This window comes from Myotis brandtii, unplaced genomic scaffold (assembly GCF_000412655.1).
Source record: "Myotis brandtii unplaced genomic scaffold, ASM41265v1 scaffold457, whole genome shotgun sequence".
Classification (NCBI taxonomy): domain Eukaryota; kingdom Metazoa; phylum Chordata; class Mammalia; order Chiroptera; family Vespertilionidae; genus Myotis; species Myotis brandtii.
The window spans coordinates 430,174-456,424 of NW_005367475.1; the positions used below are offsets into that span (position 1 = coordinate 430,174).

The 26,251-nt window shown below is 47.2% G+C and overlaps 1 protein-coding gene and 1 long non-coding RNA gene across 2 annotated transcripts in view; one reads left to right on the plus strand and one right to left on the minus strand.

Annotated features, from left to right (window-relative positions):
• ALPK2 (alpha-kinase 2) overlaps positions 1 to 26,251 on the minus strand; it is a 102,580-nt gene that overhangs the window by 11,640 nt on the left and 64,689 nt on the right. The window contains exons 5-11 of the mRNA XM_005875294.2: positions 14,340 to 17,709; positions 11,028 to 11,175; positions 9,711 to 9,838; positions 9,571 to 9,606; positions 7,333 to 7,607; positions 5,825 to 5,913; positions 2,693 to 2,910 (exon numbers count right to left, since the gene is read on the minus strand). Coding sequence (XP_005875356.1) covers positions 2,693 to 2,910; positions 5,825 to 5,913; positions 7,333 to 7,607; positions 9,571 to 9,606; positions 9,711 to 9,838; positions 11,028 to 11,175; positions 14,340 to 17,709 — 4,264 coding nt within the window. The remainder of the gene's footprint in view (positions 1 to 2,692; positions 2,911 to 5,824; positions 5,914 to 7,332; positions 7,608 to 9,570; positions 9,607 to 9,710; positions 9,839 to 11,027; positions 11,176 to 14,339; positions 17,710 to 26,251) is intronic.
• Positions 14,997 to 26,251, plus strand: part of LOC102254207 — a 41,637-nt gene continuing 30,382 nt past the window's right edge. The window contains exons 1-2 of the long non-coding RNA XR_001363882.1: positions 14,997 to 15,065; positions 18,886 to 19,043. This is a non-coding gene — a long non-coding RNA (uncharacterized LOC102254207). The remainder of the gene's footprint in view (positions 15,066 to 18,885; positions 19,044 to 26,251) is intronic.

The following is a 26,251-nucleotide window of genomic DNA, read 5'->3' on the forward strand; positions in this document are numbered from 1 at the left end:
GCAGGACCCGCCTCAATCCCATCAACAAGCAAATGCAAACTGGGAGGGGTTAGCTTTTAGGAGTCTCAGAAGGTAATGGTTGAGTTTGGGTTTGTTTGTTTATTTTGTGCTAATTCCAGTGCCTCGGTACATTTATAAAATATGGATATTGTTTAGAGAATGGGCTATCTTGTACCATAAAGATGATAGCAATAAAAAAATAAAAACTGTTCCTAGCAGCAGCAGAGGGTAAATAAACGCCGTAGAAACGCCACATTAAACCGCACACCTCATTTACCCGGAGAGGTAATATCCACTAGAGCTGTCTACTGGTGCCTGGAAACGAAACAAGCTGTGCATGAAGCTCCAGGGTGTTGCTCTTCAGTAGAAGAACTGTATCTACTGCGAAATGAACTCTGAAGGAGAAGAGAAGGGGGCCATCAATGATGGCACAGCAGCGTCTAATTAGGATAGATGGCTGTCTGCTGAGACCGCATCTGTGAGTGTGTGGCTGGGCAGTCTCTGAAAGGCAGCTGGGATGGCTGCCTTCAATCTGCAGATCAGCCCCATCTGCAAGACGGTAATGTACTTCCCAGCTGACCTTTGAGGAGTCCCTCACGGGAGCCTTTGACACTTAGAAATCTCTTGCAAATTTGTGAGTTAGTGCAAAGAACTTGGGGTTTGGAGCCAGAAATTATGAGTTCAAGTCTTGGATCCCTCTGGTTATTAGCTGAGTGACAGCAGGCAATTAAATCACTGCCTCTGGGCCTCTGTTTTCTCATCTGTAAAATGGGGATCACATGATCTTCTTTGCAGAGTTATTTCAAAGATTAAACAAAAATAATAGGAGAGAATGAGTGCATACGAAAACTAGCGACATCCAAGGAAGGTCTGTAGTCTGTTGATCAGGTTGTGCCAATGTCAATCTGGTTTTGATATGCACCACAGTCATGTACGATGTTAGCATTGGGCAAAGCTGGATGAAGGGTACATGGGGACCTCTCTGGACATTTTTGCAATTTCTTGTGTCTATGGTTATTCCCCCAAAAATTTTTTAAAAAGAAGGAAACACTTGCTTCACTAAATGTTTTGCTCTCATTTAATCTTCATGGCAGCCCCATGTGAAAAGGACTGAGGCACAGAGAGGTGAGCAGTTTGCCCAAGGCTGACAGCCAGCAAGTGGAGGAGCAGGGGCAGGACCCAGGGGCAGCCTTGCTTTCCACCACCAGGCTGGTGCTAGACCTCAGGATCCTGTATAGAACCATGTCTGACATCGAGTAGGCATGCAATTATAGTTGGGATTTTTCTTAGCACGATTATTGGGAAAGCAAAAAAGGAATAGGAAACCCCTGTGGCAGGGCTGTCGGTGCCCACCCACTGCCCTCACACTAACCGCTTCCACGCACTGGCCCCACCTCCGGTGCCACCACCAGCATTGCTTTGCCTGAGAACTTTCTCTGATCACAGGACCCTGCTTTGCTCAGCTTGGCTTGCCCATGTGTGGGTGCAGCCTTCCGCTGGTAACTACAGGGGTCACTCCCTGGGTGCGATGATTCTGACATGTGTGTTCTGCACAGGCTCCCAGAGTTCCCCCGGGAGGCGTGAGCTTCAGGTGATCACCGTGGTAACTGCTTGCCTTCCCTTTCCCTGTCACACTTCACTTTCCTACCCGTGTATACCGGGATCCCCTCCTGGATAATTGCAGTAAAGGTTCAATCCTCATCCAACTCCTATGGGGTAAATTCTAAGCCCTTGGCATGTCCTGCCTGGTACCTTGGGTCGTGTGGTATCACTTGACCTCCGGAGAGGCTAGTGACTAAGGTCAATTTCATGGGCAGTCAGCCATGGCTACTCGATGGACCCCTAATAAAACCTCTGAGCACCAAGGCTCATGTGAACGTCCCTGGTTGGCACCATGGATGGAGAAGCGAGCTCCGGCTCATGGCTCCGCCAGGATAGGATAGCTGGGAGCTCCTGCCTGCCGGCCCTGGGCTCTGCCTATGCACCTCTTCCCTTTGCTGATCCGAGTCTGTGTCCTTTGGCTGTAATATACCGTAACCATGAGTATAACGGCTTTTCTGAGTTCTGTGGGTCCTTCCAGCAAATTAATGAATCTGACGGTGGTCTCAGGGACCCCCAAACTGCCACTTGTCTCGGGGCTGCTTCTGTGGGAAGACGAAGTATGACATCCCCACTTCATACCACAAACGCCTTCCCAAAAATGTGTGTAGAAATGGAAGACATGCTGTAGCTTCATCAGGGGAGCTTGAAGCCTAAAGTAACTACGAGAGACCCTTTCACCTAGTAAGAATGAATGATTACATCTGAATTTAACTTTTGGCACATCCGGATTTGCACATATACTTCTGAACCTGTGCCTGTTGAGGATAGAACAATAAAGGCTGGAGAAGCGAGCACCGGCACATGGCTCCGCCAGGATAGGGCAGCTGGGAGCTGCTGCCAATCGTTGGTTGCCTGTTGCAATGGGGCGGCATTATCAGCACGAATTATTAAAATGCGCCGTTGGACTCCATTTGGCTGGTCACTTCAGGCTCCTTTGTCCCACCTTGTTTCTGAGGAGACGTTAGTAACACCTTCTGCTGCTGGAGGGGCTAAAAGGCACCCAGCACACCTGTCCTTCTCCTTCCCTCCCCATCCCCAGCAGCACCCAGGCCCACCGCACCCCCGGGCCCGGATCATGCTGCTTCCTCACCCTGCATGTCAGTGACCAGGAGGCAGCCACTCGTTTTCTGGTACACCCAGTGCTGGAAGGTGCAGCACTTCTGACCCGCCTCGGAGTCTCTCCTCAAGAAGTTGATTTCCTTCCCATCCCTGATGGAATACTTCACAAATTCTCCAATCAGCTCCTCCTCCACTGTTGCATATGGGATGTTGTTCTCAGGCCGATGGATGAGAAAAATAGGAATGATCCTGGAAAGGATGAGAACATGGGCACACAGAATAAATGCCTGGGTTCCACTAGATTTAGATTAACTACCCCCCCCACCCCCCCAATGATTATTCAATGAGTAAAAGGGTGAGTTTCTGTTTGTTATTTGTCCCTAGAGTTGGTCAGAAACTCCTCCTGGGATGGAGTTTAATTACTCAGGTAGAAATGAATGTCTCACTATAGCCATATCTCAATGGCCCCATTGATCATATGACTAGAATCCATCTATCCATCCATCGTATATCCAGTTTTCCATCCTTCCTCTGACCTTCCTTCCTCCCTTCCTTCCTTCCTCCCTCCCTCCCTCCTTTCCTTCCTTCCTTCCTTCCTTCCTTCCTTCCTTCCTTCCTTCCAGTCCACAAATCAACAAATACTCATTCAGTGGCTTCTAGGTGTCAGACACTCCCAGACTTTATTCCAGAAAACAGCGGCAAAGAAAACAGGCTCTGCTCTCATGGATCTTACATTTAAATGGAGGAGACAGTAAGTAAATGCATGTTGCTATGTGCTAGGAGAAAAAACAAAGCAGAGGAGGTGAGCTAGGAGATCCAGGGGTGGGGGAGGAGCTACTATTTTATTTAGGGAGATCAGAGAAGGCCTTGCTAATAAAGGACATGTGAGCAGAGATCTGCAGGAAGTGGGGGTAGAGGGGCATGAGGATATCCATGGAAAGAACCTTCCAGGTAGAAGGAACAACAAATGGAAAAGGCTCTGGGGTGGGAGCATTCCTGATGTGTTCAAAGAATAGTGAGGAGCCAGTGTGGCTGCAGTGCAGTGAACAGGAAGGGAGGCTGTGGTAGATGAGTGAGGACCCCTTGGGGAGTCTGGTTGGCCATTTGAAAAACTCTGCTCTTTGTACCATTGAAGAGTTTTGGGCAGAGGAGTGACATGATCCTATGTTACAGGGATCACTCTGCCACTCTGTGTGAAATGGACTGTGTAAGGACAAGGGCAGAAACAGGGAGACCAGAGAGGAGGCTGTGCAGGAGTGATGACAGCTGGGATTGGAGAGAGATCAGATCCTGAATGCATCTTCCAGCACTAGTCCTTCTACTGTCACTCCATCCGGGATGATTATTTCATACCAGCTCCTCTCACCTCTAACCGCCTACACCCCCCACACCCCCGCCCCTCCGCCCCAATCTCACTCTCAGCTGATGGCCTTACTTCCTGTTCCATTGTGAAACCTCAATCAATAAGAACAGAACATCTGAAGTTGCCACCCCACATATTCCCATTTCCCAAAGTCTGCGCCCATATCCTCTGCTGCCCCGCCCCTCTTATGCATGAGCCCTCTTGCTCCTGCATGAAGCATCTCTCCCTCTGGTGCATAGATCCCAACCTCTCTCAAATGCTCAAGGATATTGTTCAACAGCATCACTCTCAATGGCATAGCAACGTGCTGCAGAATCTCTACAGAGCATGTAGGCCCCACGGTCTACAACCACTGACTTAGAGCTTACATCAAAGCTCAAATCCATTTTGGATGCACTGTCTCCAGTCCCTCCCCTTCCATGTCTCTTGAACCCACTCAAAGAGGCTTTCCCACTGAAGAAGCTTCAGTCATGGGCCCCAGGAGCACCATGTTGCTGAGTCTAATGGTGACTTACTTGCCCTCATCTTACTTGCTCTCAGTGGCACTTGACTCACTTCTTTTTGAAACACCTTCCCATGCCTTCCAGAAACTCACTTCCTCTTGGTTTCCTCCTGCTTCCCCAGCTACTTCTTGTCTGTCTCCTTTGCCGGTTCCTCATTTCTTCCTAACCTTGAAATTCTAGCACGCCCCAACATAACTCTCCTCTCTTACCCATTACTTACTGCAGAAGAAACTATGTGGACAGTGGGGTTGACAAGCTGTTGCCTATGGGCCAAATCCAGTCCACAAGCTAAGAATGAGTTTTACAGATGAACATTGCCCATCAATTTGATCATAGGAAACACTAAGCCTGAACCCCAATTAAGCAAAATTTTACTTAAAAAAAGAATTCCATTCTTCTCACTAGTAAACCTATATATCAAAAATTATATTTAATTGTTATTATATTTTAAAATTCATCAACAAGGATTTGTTACATAAGTATCTACATAATAGCCTATCTGCCCCTTTACAGGAAGAGTTTGCCAATCCCTGGTCTCAAGTTTTATCTTCTGTTTGTTACTATCCTCTTACTCCTGATTTACTCTCTCTGCCCCAAAGCCAAGAACATGTTTTCATTTCCCCATCCTAAACAACCATCGCCACTTTCCTTTGTAGGGACTTTGCCCTCCATATACTATCACCATTCACATGTTCACAAATTCTCCCATGGTAAGGAAGGAAAGGGGGCTTGGATATTGAAACGTCCCAATCCATCTTCAGAGCAGTGGATACCAAAATTTGCTTGGGTGAACAAATAGTCGGTGAGTGGATAAAAGCAATCAGTTTAATTTATCTCTGTAGAATTCCCGGAAGTGGGTATTATGTTCCTATAATCCTGATCACCCAATTCACTCTTTCTGGACCCAGCACCATATTTTATTTTCTTCATGGGACTAGTCATTTTGTAATATTCTTATGGTCTCTTATATTTGTTTATTGTTTAGACAATATAATATTCATGAGAGTACATATCCTTTCTTTTCTACTTAACATGATAGATACATGTATTGGATTCATTCATCTCTCCATCCATCCATCCACACATACATTTATTAAAGAATATTTATCAAGTATCTTTCTGGAAGCCTCTGGTGACCAATGAAGAACAGGATCGCAGCCATGGGTGCCCTATAGCTTACAGATAGCGACCAATTGAAATGCTTGTCCTCCTGGTCTTTCTCATCCTCTTGTCCCTTCAGGTTCCCCCCAAATCCCCAACAAGTCAGGGGTGGAAATTCAAGAGAGGAAACACTTACTCTGGCACTTCTCCAAAGCCTTCCAGAGGCTGTGCTTCCGCAGCGTAGATCTTGGCATAGTGTCTGGCAGTATTTTGGACATAGCATTCCTATATCACCCAAACACATGGAAAATCCAAGCGATTAGAGGAAATTCAGAGAGTTGCTTGGTAAAGCTAATCAGATTTCCTAACATAGTCAGGCCAATGGATTCCCAAACCCACCCCCTGGTTGGGGGCATAGAAGCAACAATGATTGCAACTGAGAGCTGGCAGAGGAGCTCTGAGACCTGAAGGAATGATCCAGGTGAAGGTCACATGGTCTCTGGGGCCAGGTGTCCCTGAGTTATAAAACTTATAAACTGCAAGGCTGAAGTCCATCCTTGAACTAAGAGGACTGGCCCCTTGGAAGGATGTCAGATAAACCTTGGGTCTTGCTGGTTGGTTTCCCATGAGCTCCCCCATCTGAGGTTCTTCTTCAAAGGTCTAATTGGAGTTGTAAAAAGTGAACACCTTGACAAGATTGTTGGCGTAGGAAAAGCATACTGGATTCTGCTTTCCACTCCGAATGGCATTTCTGAGTGGGAGTCTGGGTGCTGGGGCATTTTCCGTGACTGGGTGAGATGACCGCTAAGTTGGAAGGAATGCTCAGTGAAAGAAAAGAAGAAAGAAGGGTGGGTTTGGAGAATTAAATACTATTAGCAAAATCCTATCCCCACAGAAGAGGGGCTGCCCTTCGTGAGCACCAAGTCCACATGACAGAGCCACATCTGAGAGAATCATGGATGGTTAGTGCTTGACAGCACCCAAAACATTGATCTAAGTCTAATCTAATCATTTTGAAGGTAAAACTTTTTAAAGGGCACCTAGTTTGTAGAAGTGCTAGACCCAGCACTACCAGAGGCTTGGCCAGTTGGTGTCAAGAGTGAAATACATGGACCAAAGTGGGAGGGGGAGGCAAGGAGAGAAACTAACAGGAGCTCTGTGAGTCTCAAGCGTAGAGAGGAGGAGACTCAGCTAGAGACTCGGGTCACTCTCCCTTCATAGCTTATGGGCTGACATTAAACCAAACTTAGGAAGGCAGGAAACAGGACAACCGATTCTGCCCTATCCTTCTAAATATATCCCACCTCCATCTAAAACAAAACACTCAGGAACAACTTCTAATTTTAGCTGTTTTGGGGGATCCTGGTGTCCAGTACAGCATAGGACCCCCATTTCCATATCATCTTGTGTCCAAGTAGATTCAAGTCCTTAGGGAACTCATGGGGCTTCCCAGGAAATGACCTCAGCCCAGGTCAGAACTGGGAGGTGCCTCCAAACATAGGCTGAGTCCCATCTGGCACGAGGCCAAGAAATACTCCTGGGAACTGAGACATGATTCCCAGCAGTCAGCCTTAATCCAGCAGTTCCCTTACACCACAGCCCAAGGGAGCAAAACACCCTCTTGGAGACTCCCATCAATTCTGAGTCTGATTATTAGGGGTCCCTCTCACACCTAAGTGACACCATTAGGGCAGGTGGACCCACCTGGGCAGCGAGGTTGTAGTTCCTCTGGACGAGCTCATCGTTGTTTCTGGTCCCATAGGCAACGGCATTGTGCACCTTGAGCACGCAGGCATGGCCGGGCTGGAAGACGGGCATGAGGCCCTGCATCACTTTGCTGCGGAAGGCTTTTCGGTGGACACCTTCTCCGAAGTGCAGCTCCTCTGTGGCGATCTGACCTCGCAGGCGGTCCCCAAAGTAGCTGTCCTGGAGGAAGTCTTCTCTGAAGATAAGTTGGCTGAATTCAATCTCTTCGCATCCTAAAACGTAGCTCAAATTTAGTCATCCACTACATCCTCCTCAATGCCCATCTCCCCATCTCAGCTTTGAGCTATGCCTCTGTTGGGAGTTAAGTGTGGTTCCCCTTCTAGGTTCTATTGGTCACACTTGTCATTGTCCCTATGTGGTGTACAAGATGACGCTCCATCCAATTGAGCTACACAGGCCAGGACATTCCAGCTTAGTTTTATTAGTTTATTAATTAGTTTATTGCTCTAATTAATAAACTTGTAAAATGTTATTTGTTCTTTCTCTAGAAAATTAAATTAGTGACATGTTTATTGAGAAATATCCCTCCAAATAAAAATAATGTGACAGTCATTCAGTGTCTTCATCAGAAAGTGCAAGGAGAGGGAGAGGACAAGTATGGCTTACAGCCCGATGAGTCACTGAAACTGGAACCGACAGTCTCAGGGAGAAGCCGGTGAAGGTGATGTCATTGGGGTCTAGACCAAAACCTGTGGTTGGAATCAAAGGGCTACAACAGGTGCGCTATTTCCACCAGGTGGCCAGCAGCTCATCCCCACTGGGGTCCATTCCTGGCTGGTACAGACCTTGAGAAATGAGTTTCTGCAAACCTAAAATATTGAGATCATAGCAAGTATCTAGTGTGTAACAGCCAACCAATGTTGAGAAGCTGATGAAACAGCTTTCTTCTAAAGGTCATTCTGTTTTCCAAAAGGTCAGAAGGAAGGGCATTCTCTTGTGAATTTTGACTCTTGGAGAGATAGGAGCCGAAGCAGGGGAAGAATTTAAAATTATACCACAAGTACAGTACATAGTAAAGACGGGTAGTTAGCATTTGAGTGGGTTTTCGAAGAGTTTGTATCTAAGTTTGCTGTTTTGGATAAATATCACAATATTTTCTAGAGCATTTTGAAGTCGAGATCCCAGCTCCTTGCCTTTTACGTACTGAATGTTACTGTATCTTTACTGTCTTGTTTTCACAAAGATTTCAGGTATTTGCTTTACAAATCAGCACATGAGGCAAATCTTTAAGATGTAAAATCAATTTAATGATCAGAGTTTCATTCCTATTTCTCCTAAGTGTGACCAAGGGTCCTACATTGTGCCAAGAGCCATGTAACATGGGGTGAGGGGGACTGAGAGGTGTGCTCAACCTGCTCCCTGAGAGCTGACTATGGGCTCCATGATCTCGTGATGCCACACTGTCAGTTTAAAATTGGCCATGGTGAGAGTATTGGAAAACTATATATTTTAGGTTCCCCTGCCCCCGCTCCCAACAAGCCATGTTGTTAACAATTTACCAGCACACTACTGGGTGGGGGTGGGCACGTGTGTGGGAATGGGTAATATTCCCTAAAAGGAATTAGGGAAAATTACAACAAGCATGGACTCCACTAAACTGTACTCAGTGGGTAGCCCAGGGGCAGTGTGAGTGTTCAGGAGAGCTGCTGGGCTGTGGCTACACCAGGTGTGCACAAGTGCCAAAGGAGAGCCCTACCACCCATCTTTCATTCTCATTATGATGCAAATGAATGGAGTTTTCTCCTAGACACCTGGCTCCCTTTGGGAATCTGCTCAGCTAGTCAAAGTGAAATTAAATTAAAGCAACAAAACGTGTCACCTAGTGCCAGAGGCTGAACAACCCCATGCAGATGGCTGACCGCTAGTCTGATGCTTAAAGGGAAAAGTCTAACCCCAACTCCCTCGCGACATGTTCCCAGCAACCACCCCCTACAATCTGATCTCTTGTCATAAATGATACACTTCTGGATATTCGTAACCCAGAGAACTTATCATTGGCCTTATAGCCAGGTTGAAATGGCTCATGGATTTTCATTCATTTTCTCAGTCATTCCTGAGTTCTCTCTTGCGTGGTTAGAAGGGTCCATAGGAATATGCCTCTACCATTGACTCCAGGAGCTACATCATGCTTTATGGTGGGCCCGCTACCCTGACATCCCACTCAGATCAGCTTACCTTTAATGTCCTGGTGACTGGAAAGTTGTTTGAGAACTGGAAGAAGATACAGAACAGAATGCCTTCAGTACAAATGAACACTCTTAACTGGTAGATGCTAGCGGTTCTCATTTATTTGAACCTGAAAAGCTGAGGTTTACCTTCAGTGGTGAGGTTAAATTCAGCTGTCACTTTTCCATAACTGTTCTTGATGCAGCAGTAATAGAGGCCCTGGTCCTTCTGACTGGCTTGGACGATGGTCAAGGACACAATGGAGTTGTCTCCTGCACTGAAGTGGGGCACATTAACATTGGCACCTGTCATCACTCTGAGGTTGCATTTTCTGATACACTTAATGCAATAGGAACTAATGTTTCTCAGGCCTAATGTTTTCAGCCTATGAGCTGGCTGAAGGACAAGATCGTGATATGCCATTTAAATCATTTATTCACCTGTAGGGGATGATCAGTACAACTTTGGTTTAACACTCTCACTCCCATATGCAATATTAATGCATAGAAACATATGGGAGGGTGGACTGTTATTAATAATGCAAAGAACTAGAATTATGAATTCTGGGAGCTCATCAGAACTTCAGATCAGAATTCACCTCAGTTATGTTACTAATCCATATGACTTGTGCTCGAAGGAAACCTGAAAACTTTAAACCCAAATATAAACCCCGATACAATAAGGGAGAAGAAAAACTCATGAATATGGTGAGGAGGACGATAATAGCTAATGTGTATTGAGCACTTGGTATGTACCAGGTATTGTGCTAATCACTTAAAGGTCTATTTCATGTCATCTTCAGAACAGTCTAATGTTGGCTGGTGGATGGGCAGTTGGATGGATGGCTGGATGGCTGGATGGAAGGAAGGTATTCACTAGGGAAGTACGCTATTTGAAAGAGCTCTCAGCCATGAGTCACTTATAAACAGCAAAGACCCCTGAGGCGCAGCTACTTTTTTGCAACTGCATGGATTGTCTTTTCCGTTTGCTTCACCTTCTTCACTTTGTTTGACCTTTGTCAGGTTAATGGGAATTTGTGAAACAGAAAACAGCAAAATTCACAAACATACAGAAGACAGCTCTTAAATCTTCAGATCACAGAGCCTTAGACTAGGAGATAATTTGATGTGGTTCCCTAAATGTAATGATTCTAAAAACTAGAATTTAAAATTTTAATTAAAACTTTTAAATTACACTTTTAAACGTAATGAAAGGTTTCATGATTTCCTAAGGCCATGGAACTCAATGGGGGAAGAGCCAGGGCAAGAACCCACCACCATTTTCCCTGTCCAGACACCTGTCTTCCATTACTTACATCTCTTGGATACTTTGGGTGTGGATTTTTTACTCCAATTTCCCTTTTTACTTCCTATAATGTATTATTTCATCATATTATTATTGTATTTTAGAACTATGTTGTGATATAAGCAGCAACTATGAAAAGTATCCAAGAGCAAATACTGCACCTTCTCTGAACTTGGGCAATTGACTTTGAATCTTTTGTCCACCAGATGGTAGAATCTTCATGAATTTCTGCAAACTGGCAGCTTAATCTTACATCTCCAGAGTGGTCAGGAAACATCTCGGCTTGGATCTTTCTCAGTAATACTGGAGCTAGAAGTGAGAGATCAGGTCAGCATTCTTATAACAGTTGCAAAGAGCTCTACAGTGGGCAAAAGACTTTCTCATCTCATCTCACTTAATTCTTACAACAATATCCAGAGACAAGGATAATAGGTATGACCCTCAATTTGTGGATGAGAAAACAGTGTCTGAGAGGAGATGTGGCTTGCCTAAACACTAAGAAAATGAATAAATCAACCTAATTACTTTTCACTACTTAATGGTCCTTGAGTCAGGTCTGTAATGCACAGATGTGAAATATAACTTGAGAGGCATTTTTTCAAACTCGCTCTAGCTATTAGAGCCTTCCTGGAGAAATGCAAATTTAAACAACTGTATGTTCCAGGGGACCCTTGGTCAAAGTGCCCATCATAAGCAGAAAGCCTCCTTCCGGGGCGGGGGGAGGAGTAGGGAGAGGAGGATTTCAGATACCTAGTCTATAGGACCTGGTTCAAATAAAAATGCTTACTGGATGGTCCAAGTTAAAATCAGATCTGGGGATTAGGGAGTAAAATAAAATCTGGATCATCCCAATAATTGTGGTTCAGCCAGCCCTCAGATGTCAACTCAATAATAGCTATTTGCTGGAAAGTAACGCATTCATCTTTCCTCTAATTACTGTTGTTTTTGCTGAAGATTTCTGTTATGTCTGATGTGAATGAAACAGGAGCAATAAGGAAATGATTCCCAGAGTTGAGACCTTTGAATATCACCTTTTAAAATCAGGAATGAGATCTCAAGCCGGGCAGATATGTAATTACTCAGGGCAGCCACTGGAGGGCAGCATAACCATTAGGTTAAAGAAGACAAGTATAGCTGACCCAGCCAGGTGGTGGCAATCCTTTGGTAAGCAGTAGGGTTGCTGGAAATGTGGTGTCTGTTGGTTGGAGAGCAAGTTCCACAACTCCACAGCTTTGTGATGTAAAATACATAATCCACAGCCAAGATGAAAGTCATCAATACTGTTGCTGTTTGCTCTGTTCCCACAAATTCTACTGCTGTGTAATAGTCGATGCGTTAAGGTTGCCTCTCATCTCTCCTTGATGCCAACAGACACTCGGATAACAGACACAGGGGGGCATAGCTGCAGGCTGTTTCATATTTACAGGCTGTGCTGGGTGTTCAGGCACACAGTCTCAAACTCTTGGTCCAGAGTCCTGACCAAGCCCACCTCATCTGGGACACATTTCTTCAAGGGCCCTTCCAACATCATGGCAGTTTTCACAGGTGATCTGTGGAGACCTAAAGGTTCCTAAGTTGCCAACCCCTCCACCACCTGTTGTAAATTCTGAACACAGAGAAAATTGGGGGACAGAGGAAAGGGCATAAAATGAGCAGTGGGATTACATGAGGGTCTTGGAGAGATGCAAAGCTGGCTTGGACAAGAGGCCTCAGGGCTTGGAAAGGAGCCCTGTCTGTGTGGAAGCAGCTAAGCAGAGAAAATTGGGGGACAGAGGAAATGGCATAAAATGAGCAGTGGGATTACATGAGGGTCTGGGGAGATGCAAAGCTGGCTTGGACAAGAGGCCTCAAGGCTTGGAAAGGAGCCCTGTCTGTGTGGAAGCAGCTAAGAGGAGCCCTGGGAGAGTAGTTGTCCAAAGTAAAAAGGTTACTCAGTTTGTTTAATTTCTTTCAGAATCATCCGAGTCATCCCCACCCCCAAGTCTACCTCACCAGGTCAGGGAGGGAGAGCACCACCCCTCCCCAAATGCTGTACCTCATCTTTGCCACCCTTTGAGCTCGGGGAGGCTTGTGGCAGCTGAGAGAGATCAAAGTCCCCAACAGCATGTGGTTACTAGAATGTCCTTTTCCCTGTGGGTAACTTAAATAACCATGGACAAGCATTCCAAATAGATTGTTTCCGTCTGGGGTAAACCCACTTTAGAGATCTTTGAAAACATTGCTTCATTCTCTTAAAATGTGCTTAAAAACACATATACTAGCAACCTGGATGGAGCCCTCCAAACTCTTCAGAAGGTAGTTTTATATGTAATTCTCTCTGAAACAGGGCCAAGGGCCCATGAATCTGGATGGAGAACGACAAGAACCGCCTAGAAGGCTGAGGACTCGGCAGGGAAAGAGGGGAACCCCTCCCCTGAACTGAGGGGGCCAAAGGGCTCTGCTTCCATCCACAGAGGACCTCGCCTGCTGCAATATCTCCTCTTCTGACTTCTGCCAGGTTGCACAGCAAAGGAAAGAAGAGTTCTGATGTAAAAGCGGCTAAAAGTCGGCTTATAGGATGAAATGTGGGGTTAAAGCAGGGGTGGGCAAACTTTTTGACTCGAGGGCCACAATGGGTTCTTAAACTGGACCGGAGGGCCGGAACAAAAGCATGGATGGAGTGTTTGTGTGAACTAATATAAATTCAAAGTAAACATCATTAAAAAAAAGGGTTCAGTTTTTTTTTTTTTTTTAGTTTTATTCATTTCAAACGGGCAGGATACGGCCCGCGGGCTGTAGTTTGCCCACGGCTGGGTTAAAGTGATTCCCCGGGCCAAGCAGAAGTCACAGCAGTTACAGGGGCTCTGAGCCTCCAGGGGTCTGAAACCGGGAACACATACCCTTGGGGCCTTTAGACTCAGAAAGCGAAGAGTGAGTTGGAAAGAAATTTTGAGACTCAAATTTGGAAGGAAACCCAATGTTCAGTGAAGCCATTTTTAATGAAAATCAATGATGAAAGAAGACTTCCAAATTGTACCTAAATGTTTATTTCTGGAAATCCTGCTCAGCATGTGGTTTATTTAATTATACTAATTGGCTATACTGATTCATGCGTCAGCTTATCTTTTACAAATATGTTTTAACGGGTAATTAAACAAAAGGGCATCCTCATCACACTCCCTCCATTAAACATACGTACAGGCAGCTATAGGCGAGGCTTTCCCCACAGATCCCCCGGGAACCTGTTAGAAATGCAATTTCTCCAGCCCATGCGTGGAATCAGAAATGCTGGGGTGGAGCCCTGCAGGTCATTCTGCAGCCACTCAAGTTTGAGAACCGGGGTCTATATGCCGAGCCATTTGGTCACAGCCATGGGGTCCCTGCCCCCTGGTTGAAACTCACCTGAACTACCAAGGGCTCAAGAGGACCCAGGAATCTGACATCGGGCCAACAAACCCAAACTTTAACAGGGATAGAGAGCAATGGAGCTTTACCTTTCCCTTCCCTTTTGCAAGGTGGCTTTTTGGGGTCTTTGTTCTCATCCGTGCATGACACCGATGTTTCGAGTTTAGGAATCTTTTTAGGAAAGCTCCCGTTCTTTCTGGTGTTTTCCCTTTCTTCCAATCTCAGCCTCAGGGCAGCCACCTTGGACAGAATTTTCCTCTTCACTCCCTCAGTTAAATGTGCACTTCCTGTGATTTCTTGCTTCTTCTTGGCTTCCTCCCAAGCAGGTACTGGGGACCTTCCCGTCTGGGCTGCCATGCCACGGGGCCTCCCCTCCCCTGACTTTCTCCCACGGCCCGGGGTGGGGCCCAGGTGCCATGGGTCCTGCAGTGTGTGAGGAGCTGTCTCTGACGCACGTTCTCCCGAAACCAACGCCAAAGTCACTGCTGGCGAGCTGGATGCCCTTGTGGGTTTGGTTTCCCCACTTTGGGGCGCCTCTATTTCAGGTTCCTCAATTTTGTGGCTTATTGAAAAGTCTGTTATGTTCCCTTCAGGGGATGAAGTAAAAGGCAGCTGAGTAAGACCACTGGGAGAGGGCAAATGTTTCCCACACTCACTCTCTCTCTCTCCCTTCTCCTTTGAGTCAGAAAATGCATGTTGATGGTTTCTGGGCTCCACTAAATGGTTCTCAGGGACACCATGAATTTGACCTGCGGTGTTGTCTGTGTCAACTCCAACAGAAGCCTGCGCCAGGACTGCAGGAGCACTGGAAAGAGGTAAAGTGGGGGAAACGGCACCTGCCGCGTCCTTTTTACTTTGCTCGGCCTCCCCCAGGCTCCTCTCGCGGCCTTCTTGTGCCTGGCTTCCGCTGCATCCCCCTGGGACTGTCACCCCACCTTCATCAAGACACGGGACTTGCAAAACGGCAGGCTGGACTTCGCCTTTGGCTTTGTCATGCTGACTGTGTTCAGCCTCCCCTCTCTCACCGGCGTCTTGGCTTCTATTGGTGCTATTTTCGCTCGGAATGGTTTCCCCACTTTGCTGGGAGAATGGGCCTGGAGAGATGATGGGTTGGACTTCTACTCTCTGGCCCAAGCTTCCAGCATCCAATTGACTCTCCTCTCTGACAACCCCCAGGGTGGAGTCAGACGGCTCCTGGGTTTCCACCCTGGCCCACTCCACCACACTCATCTCATCAATGGGATCTACTGAGGACTCAAGGATTTCAGGGCGGGGCAGAAACTGTTTAAAGAAGGCAGGGGGAGCCACGCCGGGTTGGTTTTCCTCTTGGCTTTGACTCACGTTGCTAACATTTTCCTGCCGTCCCGTTTTGGAAGCCTCTGATGGCCAGTCCGTGACACCTTCATCTACAGGGTCCACAGACGACCCCAGGAACCGGGGTTGGCTCAAGTACCGGGAAGAAAGATAGCTCCAGTGTGCACGCCTGGCTGGTTTTCTGCCTTCGTAGATCTCTCCGTCCTTAGCAAGGGCTGAGCCCGCCTCAGCCTGGGGACTGGCAGCCGATGCTACGGGTTCAGGGGGGTCCAGTTCAGGCCCAGCAGCACCTTCCTTTAGCGAGGCAGCCACAGCCCAGACCCCGGCAGGTGTCTTGGCACCAGCTTCTGACTCCTCGCACTCAGAAGCTGTCAGTTGACTTGGTGGCCAGACCTCGGAGACAGGAGCCTCTACAGTCATAGTCTTGGGCTTATTGCCTGCTTCCCAAGGTGCTGGTCCACTCTCTTTAGACCCCTCCAGGGGGCTCTGAGAGAGAGGCGGAGCACTATTCACAGCCTGACTGTCATCTTCCATGGCTGCTTTGGTCACCACAGACACACTAGTCCCCAGTCCTGAGCTCTGACTTCTTTCCTCCATGGAGTTTGCTAATGACTGGTCCATGGGCAACAGGTCTGTTTCCCCTTGTGCAGCAGATGTCATAGGCCAACTTTCTTGGAAATTATCTTCAGAAAGGGAACCCTGGTGGGTCGGGCTCTCCGGCTGAATCCTCTGTGTTTCACTTCCCTTTTCTTGGAAATGCTCTCCAAGGCTCCTATGGTCTGCTCTGTCCACGGTCTGGCTCTTATCTCCAGCCCGGTTCCCAATCTGAGGAGGGGCAGTGCTGCAGGAATCTCCCTCGGGGGGCGGGGGAGCACAGACATGGACGCCTGGTCCACTGGGAGCCATGCCAAGTTCTTTGGGAGATTCGGTGGTGGAGCCATTTAAAACATGACCCCGCTGTACACTGGAAGGAAGTTGAAAAATATTTCCTTCTGCTACCTGAGCTGAGCTCTCCTCGGGGCCATCTACATGGCTGTTCTCAGCAATGCAAACAGGGAGGTATTTGGCTGAGTGGACTTTGGTGGCAATGGTACCAGCTGGTGTGTTCCCATTCTCCCTGGTCACCTGAAGACACTCAGGAGTAGCAGTTAATGTTGTTGGCTTCTCCTGAGGAAAGGTCACAATTGAGCTGGGACTGGCTGGTGTGTCTGTGGCGTCCGAGGCACTGGTGCTGGAGCTCTCATCACCTTCTTTGCACCACACCAAAGACTTCTCAGGAGATAGAGGCTGTCTCTCCTCAAGCCCCCCTGAGATGCTGGGGCTCGGCCTCTCCTGCCCTGTGGAGGCCAGCGTGGAGATGGAATGCTCCACCTTGGCCAGATGTTCCCCTGTGGCTCCTTCACTGGCTTTTTGTGAAATGTCCCAGGCGAGGGCATCACTAGGTACAGGAAACACGACTGAGTCTTCACCCTTGTTGCTTTTATCTGTGGAGTGTGGAGGCTCAGAACCTTGTGTTTGAAGAACAACACCCAGTGTCTTGTCATCAGGAACACATAAATCAGGTATTTGGCTTTGACCCTCTGCCAGCTCTAAGTCCATGGAGAAAATTTCTTGAGGTGAATATTTATGAACCGGGGCTCTGGCAGGAGCACCCATGGAGTCACCTGTTCCTTGGTCGCCTGCTTCAAGACGCTCTATCAAACACTCCGGTTCTCTGCCCCCTGGCCCATGGCACACAGCTTCCAGGGTGGGGGCAATATCTGCAGGTGCAGGGGAAGCAACAGAGAGAGCCTCGGGCTCCCTGGGGCCATCACTGCCCTCCTGAGGGAGATGCACTGACAGCTCACAGGGGGACATAGTTGCATGATTGGCTTCTGGGAGATTCAGCTCATGTCCTGGGTCTTCCCAGGAACGTCCAGGTGTGTTGTCGTCTCTGTCTTGGTTTTCTTCACGCTGTGGGCCTTGAGTACAGCTTTCTATCTCCAGGTATTGGGTCAATGATGCATTTTCCTCATCAGCCCCTCCAAAGTTGGGGAAAGCATCTGTTGTGGTCCCAGTAAATGCAGACTCCTCCCCAGCAGGCTCTGAGAAAGCTGGCATCGGGCTGAGAGAGAGTCTCTCCCTGACTGGTTCCTGAGTTTGCACCTAGGAACATGAAAAGTGATATTAATGGAATTGTTCCTGGGAGAGCCCACCATAGGGTATAACCACAGTCACAAGAGTGTTAATCCTTGAGGACTGTGATTATGGACACGAGGAGCAGCAGGAGTGACAGAAATCTGAATGTTAATCCCTAAAGTCTCTCTAGCTATTAGAGCCTTCCTGGAGAAATGCAAATTTAAACAACTGCATGTTCCAGGGGACCCTTGGTCAAATGCCTATCATAGGCAGAAAACTTCCTGACAATCATTAGTTAATGATTTTTTTCTCTCTCAGAAAAAAGAAGATGAAAATAAATTGAATGTTAACTAGTGTGTTCAAGTAAGTCCTAAGAGCCTGTGTGTACCTTTCCAGAAAGATAAATTTCACATGAGCATAACAAATGAAAAATGCAGTGTTTGTAAAGTAGCAATGAGCAATCTTCGTCCCCAGATATGAGGGTTAATGATGTTAATAAAGAATAGAGAGCCCATCCTTTAAGCCCACCTCTAATGAAGTAATAGGATTGTGATTGGCCATCAGCATTGCCAATCATTTCTGCCCAGGCAGGTTTTAAAATCTTTGAAAGTCTCCCTCACTTTATGCCTGCCACAAACCAAATTCACAAGAAATAGGGTGCCCAGGACTGCTTAGGTTTTTGTGAAGAGAAAGAGAGACAGAGAGCATCAGAGAGGAAGGGAAAAAGGGAGGGAGGCAGGAGAGAAAAAAGAATGAATCAGTGAACCTATCTCACATTATGAGGAGGGAACCCATTATGGTACTATTTTTAAAAAAACATTTTTATTGATTTCAGAGAAGAAGGGAGAGGGAGAGAGAGATAGAAACATCAATGATGAAGGAGAATCATTGATCAGCTGCCTCCTGCATGCCCCACACTAGGAATTAAGCCCACAACCCAGGCATGTGCCCGAATCCAACTATAACCTCTTGGTTCATAAGTGACACTCAACCACTGAGCCACGCCAACCAGGCCCATCATGGTACTATTTGAATGTTCTGTGATATTGGCTATTGTTCAAGGAAGCAGCAAATTCTTTGACTAAACTCTTGTCTCTTAAAACGTTTAGCTCATCGAGTATTTCAATGCATATGAAAATTATGCCCAGCTAAGAAGAATGGAATTGCCACTAATTTTCAGCAAGTGTCCCTCCTTTGCCCCAGGACACCTGCTCTGCAGCAGCCCCGTTCAAATAAGTAGGAACCGATGGCTGGGCTCAAAGAGGGAAGGAGAAGTCTCTCCGGCGCTGGACAGAGTGGAGCTGCAATGTTCCCGTGCACGTGTGGCTCTAGAGTCCTGAGGCGTATGTCCATCAACACAGGTGAGACCCACAGCCAGTGGGACACAGGCTAGCAGTGTGACACACCTCCTTCCATACTGCCCTAGTGCTGCTCTTGCCAGCAGGGATTCACCTCTCATTTCCTCCTTAAAGCTACCCTGATGTTCATCTAACTCAGATTTTATTGGCATGAAAGTGCTAACTGAAGAAATTTAGTATAATTTCTTGGACTATTAACTCCATGAGTGTGCATCGATTCAGCAAGTGTTTATTTAATGCTCCAGTGTACTAGGGAGCATCCCAGGTGATGAGGGTACAACATGGGCAAAATGCCCATCTGCAGGATGTTCCCATTCTGTGTTGTATTCAAGGCCTGTCACAGGGCTAGCAGGAAGCAGATGTGACATGTTAGCACTGAGCAGAGACGACACGATTAGCACCGAGCAGGTGCTCTATAAGCGCTTGTTGAAAGAAGGAGGAAGGGAACGAGCCCTGTACCAGGTGAGATAGCTTTGCCCAACTTCACCCATTAAAACCCAACATTTGAAAGGTTTGGACTCATCCATTCCCAACTTTGGGACAACTCTATTTTAAAGGAGACTCAACTGTATGCAGGGGCAGGTACTAGTCCACATCCTCATGTTGCTAAAAAGAAAAATGGATTGCTCTTTTTCTAGATCCTTTTTTTTCTTTCTCATCATATTAAAAGGGAAAACAAGAAAGATAATCTCTGGGAAATAAGAAGCAAAGTTTTTAAAGAGTACGAAGGAGTTAAAGGTGTACATGGTCTCATCTCTATATCTGCAACACACGTGTAGGATGTTCTTTTCGTTTGCTATTTTGGTTCAGATTTCTTATAATGAACTATGACACAACTATACTGAACTATTAAGCACAGAAAGTGTGGGTGGCTTCCTGGTTGTGATTTGAGATGTGCAAGGACACAGTCTAATCTAAACCACCATGGCGCTCTCTCTAGCCTTCCTCTCCTGCCTGAATCTCCACTACCTATGTCAGTCCTTTATTTTAAGATCTTGCCATCATTACTATATCATCAGCGCCAATAGACATTTATGGAGTAGCTGCTATGTATGAATTCTCTGCCAGGCCCTGGACAAATTCTTCCAAAGGGCTCAAGTTAAAAGCTAGTATGTCACTTGCTGGGATGTTACCCACTCGTTATTGCCTGCTGCCATATCAACACAGTTACAGCCTGATGTGGGGGAGAGAGGGCACCTGGACAGGGTAAAACCCTGGACAAGGAGGCTTTGATTAGGGTGAGTTTGGTCATTGATATATATCATCTTAGCCATGGTATTGTGCCTGGGTTTACAAAATAGTCCCTCAGCGACCTCCTGTTAAGGTATACTTGCTCCTCCTCTCTTGCTTTTAAAATAAAATCCTATTTCCAAATAGCCTGGTGAAGTCCCACAGGTAAAAAGAAAAAAATATGGGGAATCCTTGAGTGTGTAAATTCATTCACTTGTCAAACACTTACTGAGCACCTACTGGATACCAAGCTCTGTTCTAAGTACCGGGGAAGCATCAGGGAAAACGTAACAAAGACTTCTAGCCTTTGGAAGATATGTTCAAGCCACAAACCATATCATTGGTTCGCTGATAATGGGAAATTTCATAAATTTAATTTGAACCAACCAATGGGGTTTTCTCAAAGTGGAGCTTTAACAGCCCAGTATTTACCTGTCAAGGCTCACAGCTTCAGTTCCAAGCACAAGCTCCTTGGGGCTCAGGCAGAGGCTGACTCATAGAGAAAGAGAAACCACTGACCTGCACCTTTCAAGCAAATCAAACCTTTCTTAGGAGACCTCTTAGCTAAGTCCCTCTGAAAGGACTCCAAGGGCTTCTCCTGCTGCTCAGCTGTTCTCATCAGGAGGTTTTGTTATGCAGGAAAATTGTTCTCATTTTGGTGAAAAGAAGGAGGGTTTGGGGCTCTGGCAGGAAGCCTAGTATGATGGGTAGAGTGTGGACTTGGAGGACTGGGTTCAGTTCTGTCCAATACTGAGCATCAGTATTGCATGACCCCAAGCAATCTCTTTGGCCTCTCTGACCCTCTGTCTCCTCTTCTAGGGCTAACCACATGCACATCAGCACCATCCTGTCAAGGGCCTGGCATTCACTGACAGTAGTTTCCCTTGTTCTCTGTGAAAATTAAGGCAAAAAGAAAACGGAGCGACCCTGACAAGCAGGGCAGTGTGCTTTGGGCTTTGCAAGGGCTTTCTCATTTAATTGGTAACATAAATCTGAAATACGGATGCTTTCATCTCTTCTTTAGGTGCATAGCCAGGGTCCAATCAAAAAACAGAAACCACACACTGGTTAAATAAGGGCAGTTGAATATAAAGGGTAGTTAACTGCAATGAAAGAATAACTGTAAAGCATAGGGAACCCCTATGGGATTTCCTTGGTGAGGGACAGCACCAAGGAAGAGCAATGTGTAAGGGGCTCAACCCTAGTTGGAGAAGGTCCAAGCAGGCCACCGGATAGCAGAGAAGCTCCAGGCCACAGTGGGTCTGGAATTGCTGGGTGAACACTAGACCACCCTTCCTTGGGCAGGCGGGGAGCAGGCAGTCTCCAGGTCACTGGCAGGGGAGAGGCCAAGGCCTTCAGAGTGAGTGGGCTACATGCAGTGGGGTAGAGAGAGGGATCGACAGTCCTGGGTGTTTGGGGCCATGGGGGACTGTGTCTCAGTCCTGCAGGGGCCTCCAGAGAGAATTTGGATGTTGGTATAGGCAGGAGGCCTTCAGAGTGGGCAGGCCATGTCGAGCTCTCGATTCTGAGTAGAGGGCTACAGGAAGGTCACCACAAGGCCAAGGTAACAAGGTCACAGGTGGACCATATTCTGCGCTCTATGGCTGGGACAGACCTATGGGATGGCCACAAACCCATACCACTGATTCCCAGCAATGCTGAAAATGACAGGAATGGCCTTCCTCCTGCAGTGTTCGACCAGCACCCTCTGCTGAGCATGCTTCACATCGAGCTTATTTTAAGTGGCATGGGTAACAGAATTCCATCACTGAGCATTGCTGATGGCTGCATTTGGGGCTGAGAAGCAGTAAATTGGAAACATGAGGTCGCTGATGACCAGGGTTGGAAATTGCCCAGGGTTCCACTGTCAATGGCAGAACCAGGATTTACAGCCAAGTCTGTTGGCCATAAAGCCCTTTCCAACCCAGCTTTTCTAACACAAGAAGTTAAGAAAAACTCCACCAATGGTCCAGAAACTCCCCTCATTTAAACTCAGAACTTCTGAGGGTCAGAGACACTGGGTATCTATACTAACAAAAGGGTATATGCTAATTAAACCAGGAGACCTTTCAGGAGACCTTCCGGACATCCTTCCAGACAAAGCCAGGGTGGCGGGGCCGAGGCAGGAGGCGGTTAGGGGTGATCAGGCCAGGAGGGGAGGGCAGTTGGGGGTGATCAGGCCAGCAAGGGGGGTCAGTTGGGGGCAAGAAGGCCGGCAGGGGGGCAGTTAGGGGCGAGCAGTCCAGCAGGCAGAGTGATTAGGGGCGATCAGGCAGGCAGGCAGGTGAGTGGTTAGGAGTCAGTGGTCCTGGATTGTGAGAGGGATTCCCAGATTAAAGAGGGTGCAGGCCAGCCTGAGGAACGCCCCCGCCCCATGCATGAATTTCGTGCACCGGGCCACTAGTAAGAGTATAATCATCCTTGTTACATGCAACGTGACAACATGTTTATTTGTTGGCTTCTAAGGGCAGGAACACTATGCTACTCATTTCTGAATTTCCAAAACCATGAGCATAGTAGGAGCTGGGTTATTTTTGCTGAATGAATAAGCATATGAATGAACACAAGCAGGGGGAATCAAATTTAGTAACACTTCCCAACCTGGTTTTGAAAGCAGCATTAAGCTTGAAAACTTACACTCTGCTCACACAGCATTTTGCAACACCACCTCTATTCAACATGCCTCCCATTCTACAAACACATTGTGTTCATTTGTTGGCCTTTCCACAAATTCTGCCTCCTAAGTGTGTCTGCCATGGATCCCATGGACAGGTGTGTTGCCCTGTTGTCCACCCTGTGACAGTCAGGGTTACACGCCTCTTCATTAACGAGAGTGTCCTGGATGCCAACAAAAGTGCATGCCACTAATTTGAGTCACTAACAATAGAAGGTGGTATGAGATGAGATCTGCCTTCTCAAATAGCTTATAATCCAGCTGAAGAGAGAAGATGCACATGGAAAAGATAAATCAATCACAATTCTTGACAAGTGCAGTCTCAGGGAACTTCTCAACTGAGTAGAATGGGCAGTAGATGTGGTAGGTGCTGTTGGCTGACTAACTCAACAACATCTCCAAGCCCCCTGCCCTTGCTGGCTCCAACTAAAGTAACTGGAAAACCGTACTTTCACATCCCACTGCATAGCAAGATGGAGCCAAGGGGTCAGTTCTGGCCAGTGAATGTATGGGGAATTCCAAGGAGGGGCTTCTGGGGAAACTTTGCTTTGCTTCTGTAAGGCACAGATATGGGGAACACCTTGTCTACCCCCTGTCTTCTTCCTGCAATGAGGATGCAATGCCTGATGCTGCAGCTGTCAGCTCCCAGTCAGAAGGCAACTAGCACGAGACTGAAGAGCTAACACACCATGGCTGTGGGGCAGAAAGAGAAAGGACTTGGGAGCCTGCAGACATCTTTGAGCCACTGGAATAATACTGAGACCCGCCAGACTTCTTGTGAAGTGAACAACAAAGGTGCTTATATCTGAGGCCACAATCAGTTGGTTATTTTGTTGACTGCATCTAACAGCAGTCCTAATTAACACCAGAGGACAGTATATTGCTGAAGGTGAGGGAAAAGGCATGTGAGGTTCACCCTGGAGCCCTTCTGAAGGTGCTGGGTGAATGGGGGTAGGGATTAATTTGAAGGACAGTATCACTAAGGGCAAAGGGCTGGTCAATATGCCAAGGGATCAAAAGGGCCTGAGGCAAGATGAACTTGGAGTCCAATGGGGGAGGGAGAATGGGGAAATGTGAGAAATTGGATCATCAAAGCCAAGGCCATGGTTCTAAAGGCAAGCACAGCCCCCCAGGGCCAGGAGGGTCAAGCGCTTAGCTCCTCACTCACTTCTGCTGGCCAGCAGCACCTCCACATGTCCTCCTATGAGACAACTTTTCTAAATCCTGGTACTTTTTAAAACTTCTTTCCTCCTTATCTGGACTAGATGCAAATTGCATCATGTCCTTCAACAGTTGTCTACACATCATTAATTTTCCCCTGTGGTTCCAGGAATCTTGATCTGGGAACTTCCCCACTCCCTTACCTCCTGGGCTGCTGTAGCTTCGAGCACGGCTAACCTTTCCTAAATTTCTGCTGAGCTCTCACTATGGGCCCATGTCATTCGTCATTTGATAGATTGAATCCATACCACCTGGGCCTGCAGAAATGAAAACAGCCCGGTCCTCAGCCAAAGAAAGCTTCAAGGCAACCCAAAATATTTCAGGAACTTGAGTTTATTTTTAGGAGTTGCCAGGTTGCCCAGAAAGGACCTTTGCTTTAAAGACTTTGAATGTTGAAATAACACATAATAAAGTGAAGGACACTCATCTAAGGTCCCCAATCCTGAAACCAGATCCTGAACCCCTGTCAGCTCATTTGACCAGCTCATCTTCATTCCATTCCCTCCTGGGAGACAAGAAATCTCCAGCCAGTTGCTGTTACAATCCTTTCCTGATTTCTTGGGAAAGACATAGAGTTTGTAAAAAGACCAGTTTGATCTCTTACTGGGAGTGGACAGGGTTTCCTTTCCCAGAGCTCAGGGCTCAGGGCATTCAGTGGAACCTGCCTGGTGACAGGCTGTGAGAGAAAGAGCACTGTACCATGAGTTTTATGTGTCCATTGCCTATCTCAGGTGATGTGGGCAAGTAGCAGAACTGTCCCCAACAGTAACAATCATTAAGCCCCACAGAAGTCTTAACACATGGCAGGCGCTGTTCTGTGCCTCGCATACATCAATGCAATTAATCTCTGTAAAATGGCATAGAAATGGATGCCTTTGGGACTTCAGGTTGTGTCATGTTAGGAAGCAATATACCAGCTACTCCCACACACGAGAAGGCCATGTGGTGATAAGCCCCCAAGTACATGGTCAGGAAAGCAGCTGTCTTCCTTTCCCTCAGGTGTCTTTATTTTCCTGCATTTGGGAGAGGAGAGGAGCCTTGATCTTCATATCTGCACTGGGAGATATGCAAACGTAAGAAAAATGGAGTTGGGAAGGCCAGGGACGTTTATTGAATCTCACCAGGCATTTCTGAGCAGTCTTTGGTTTTTTGCTGTGTCTCAAAGAGTCTGGACTTGGATGAGGAGTGAAAAGAAAGGGGAGTGGGAATGGAAAGAGGGTTGGGCCTCGGAAAATCCAGGTTTGGTCCTGGATGTGCTGTGACGTGGAAAGTGGCTTTGGATAAGTCATCGGATCTCTCTGGGGTTGCTTCTTGCACAGTAACGTGAGAGGGTGGAGAGTATCTCTTGGCTCCCATAGCTTTGGTGCTCTATGACCTGCTGCCATGTAAACAGCACAAACACTGAACTGGGGCTTAAACCTCACCTTCCATTTGGAACTAAGTTTTCCTTTGACTCCTAAGGCTTCTAGGTCTAACTCTATAACTAGGGGAGTCGTTAGGGAAAGGGACACAGCATGTCACCATAGGTAGACTGATCCAGAATGAGGCAGTGGGGCCCCAGAGAGGGCTGGGAAAGAGACTGAGTTCTGGAGAGCAGGTCACCATAGGGCACGGCACTCCCTGGAGTTGGTTCTTGTCCTGCCTCTCTCATCTCTGCTTCTCTCTCCTCTCTGCAGTAAGTAGACTGCACTGTGGGCCCTCAAGCTGATCCCATGGAGTTCTGGAGCCTCACAGACCTAGTCCAAGTCAATAAAATCACCACAGCCACAGAACAGATGACCAGTGGCCATTGGCCCCCAACTTTGCTAATCATTTGGGGGTTGACGAATGTTACGACTTCTTTTTCCCAGGAAATCTTGTTTTACCCACACAATTTTGTGCATAATTTCAGGGGTCTCCAGACCCCCTTGAGCCCATCAATCCCCATTTCAGGGCCCCAGGCCCACAGAATGAATCCCTGCTGTTGGTCGTGAGCAGGGGTGGGGGTTGGGGGGAGTGGCATGGTATTGTTTAGTTCCCACAGCTCGAAACTCCTCTGCAGATTTCAGACTGGACAACAGGGGGGAAACTGAAATCTTAGTCAGGT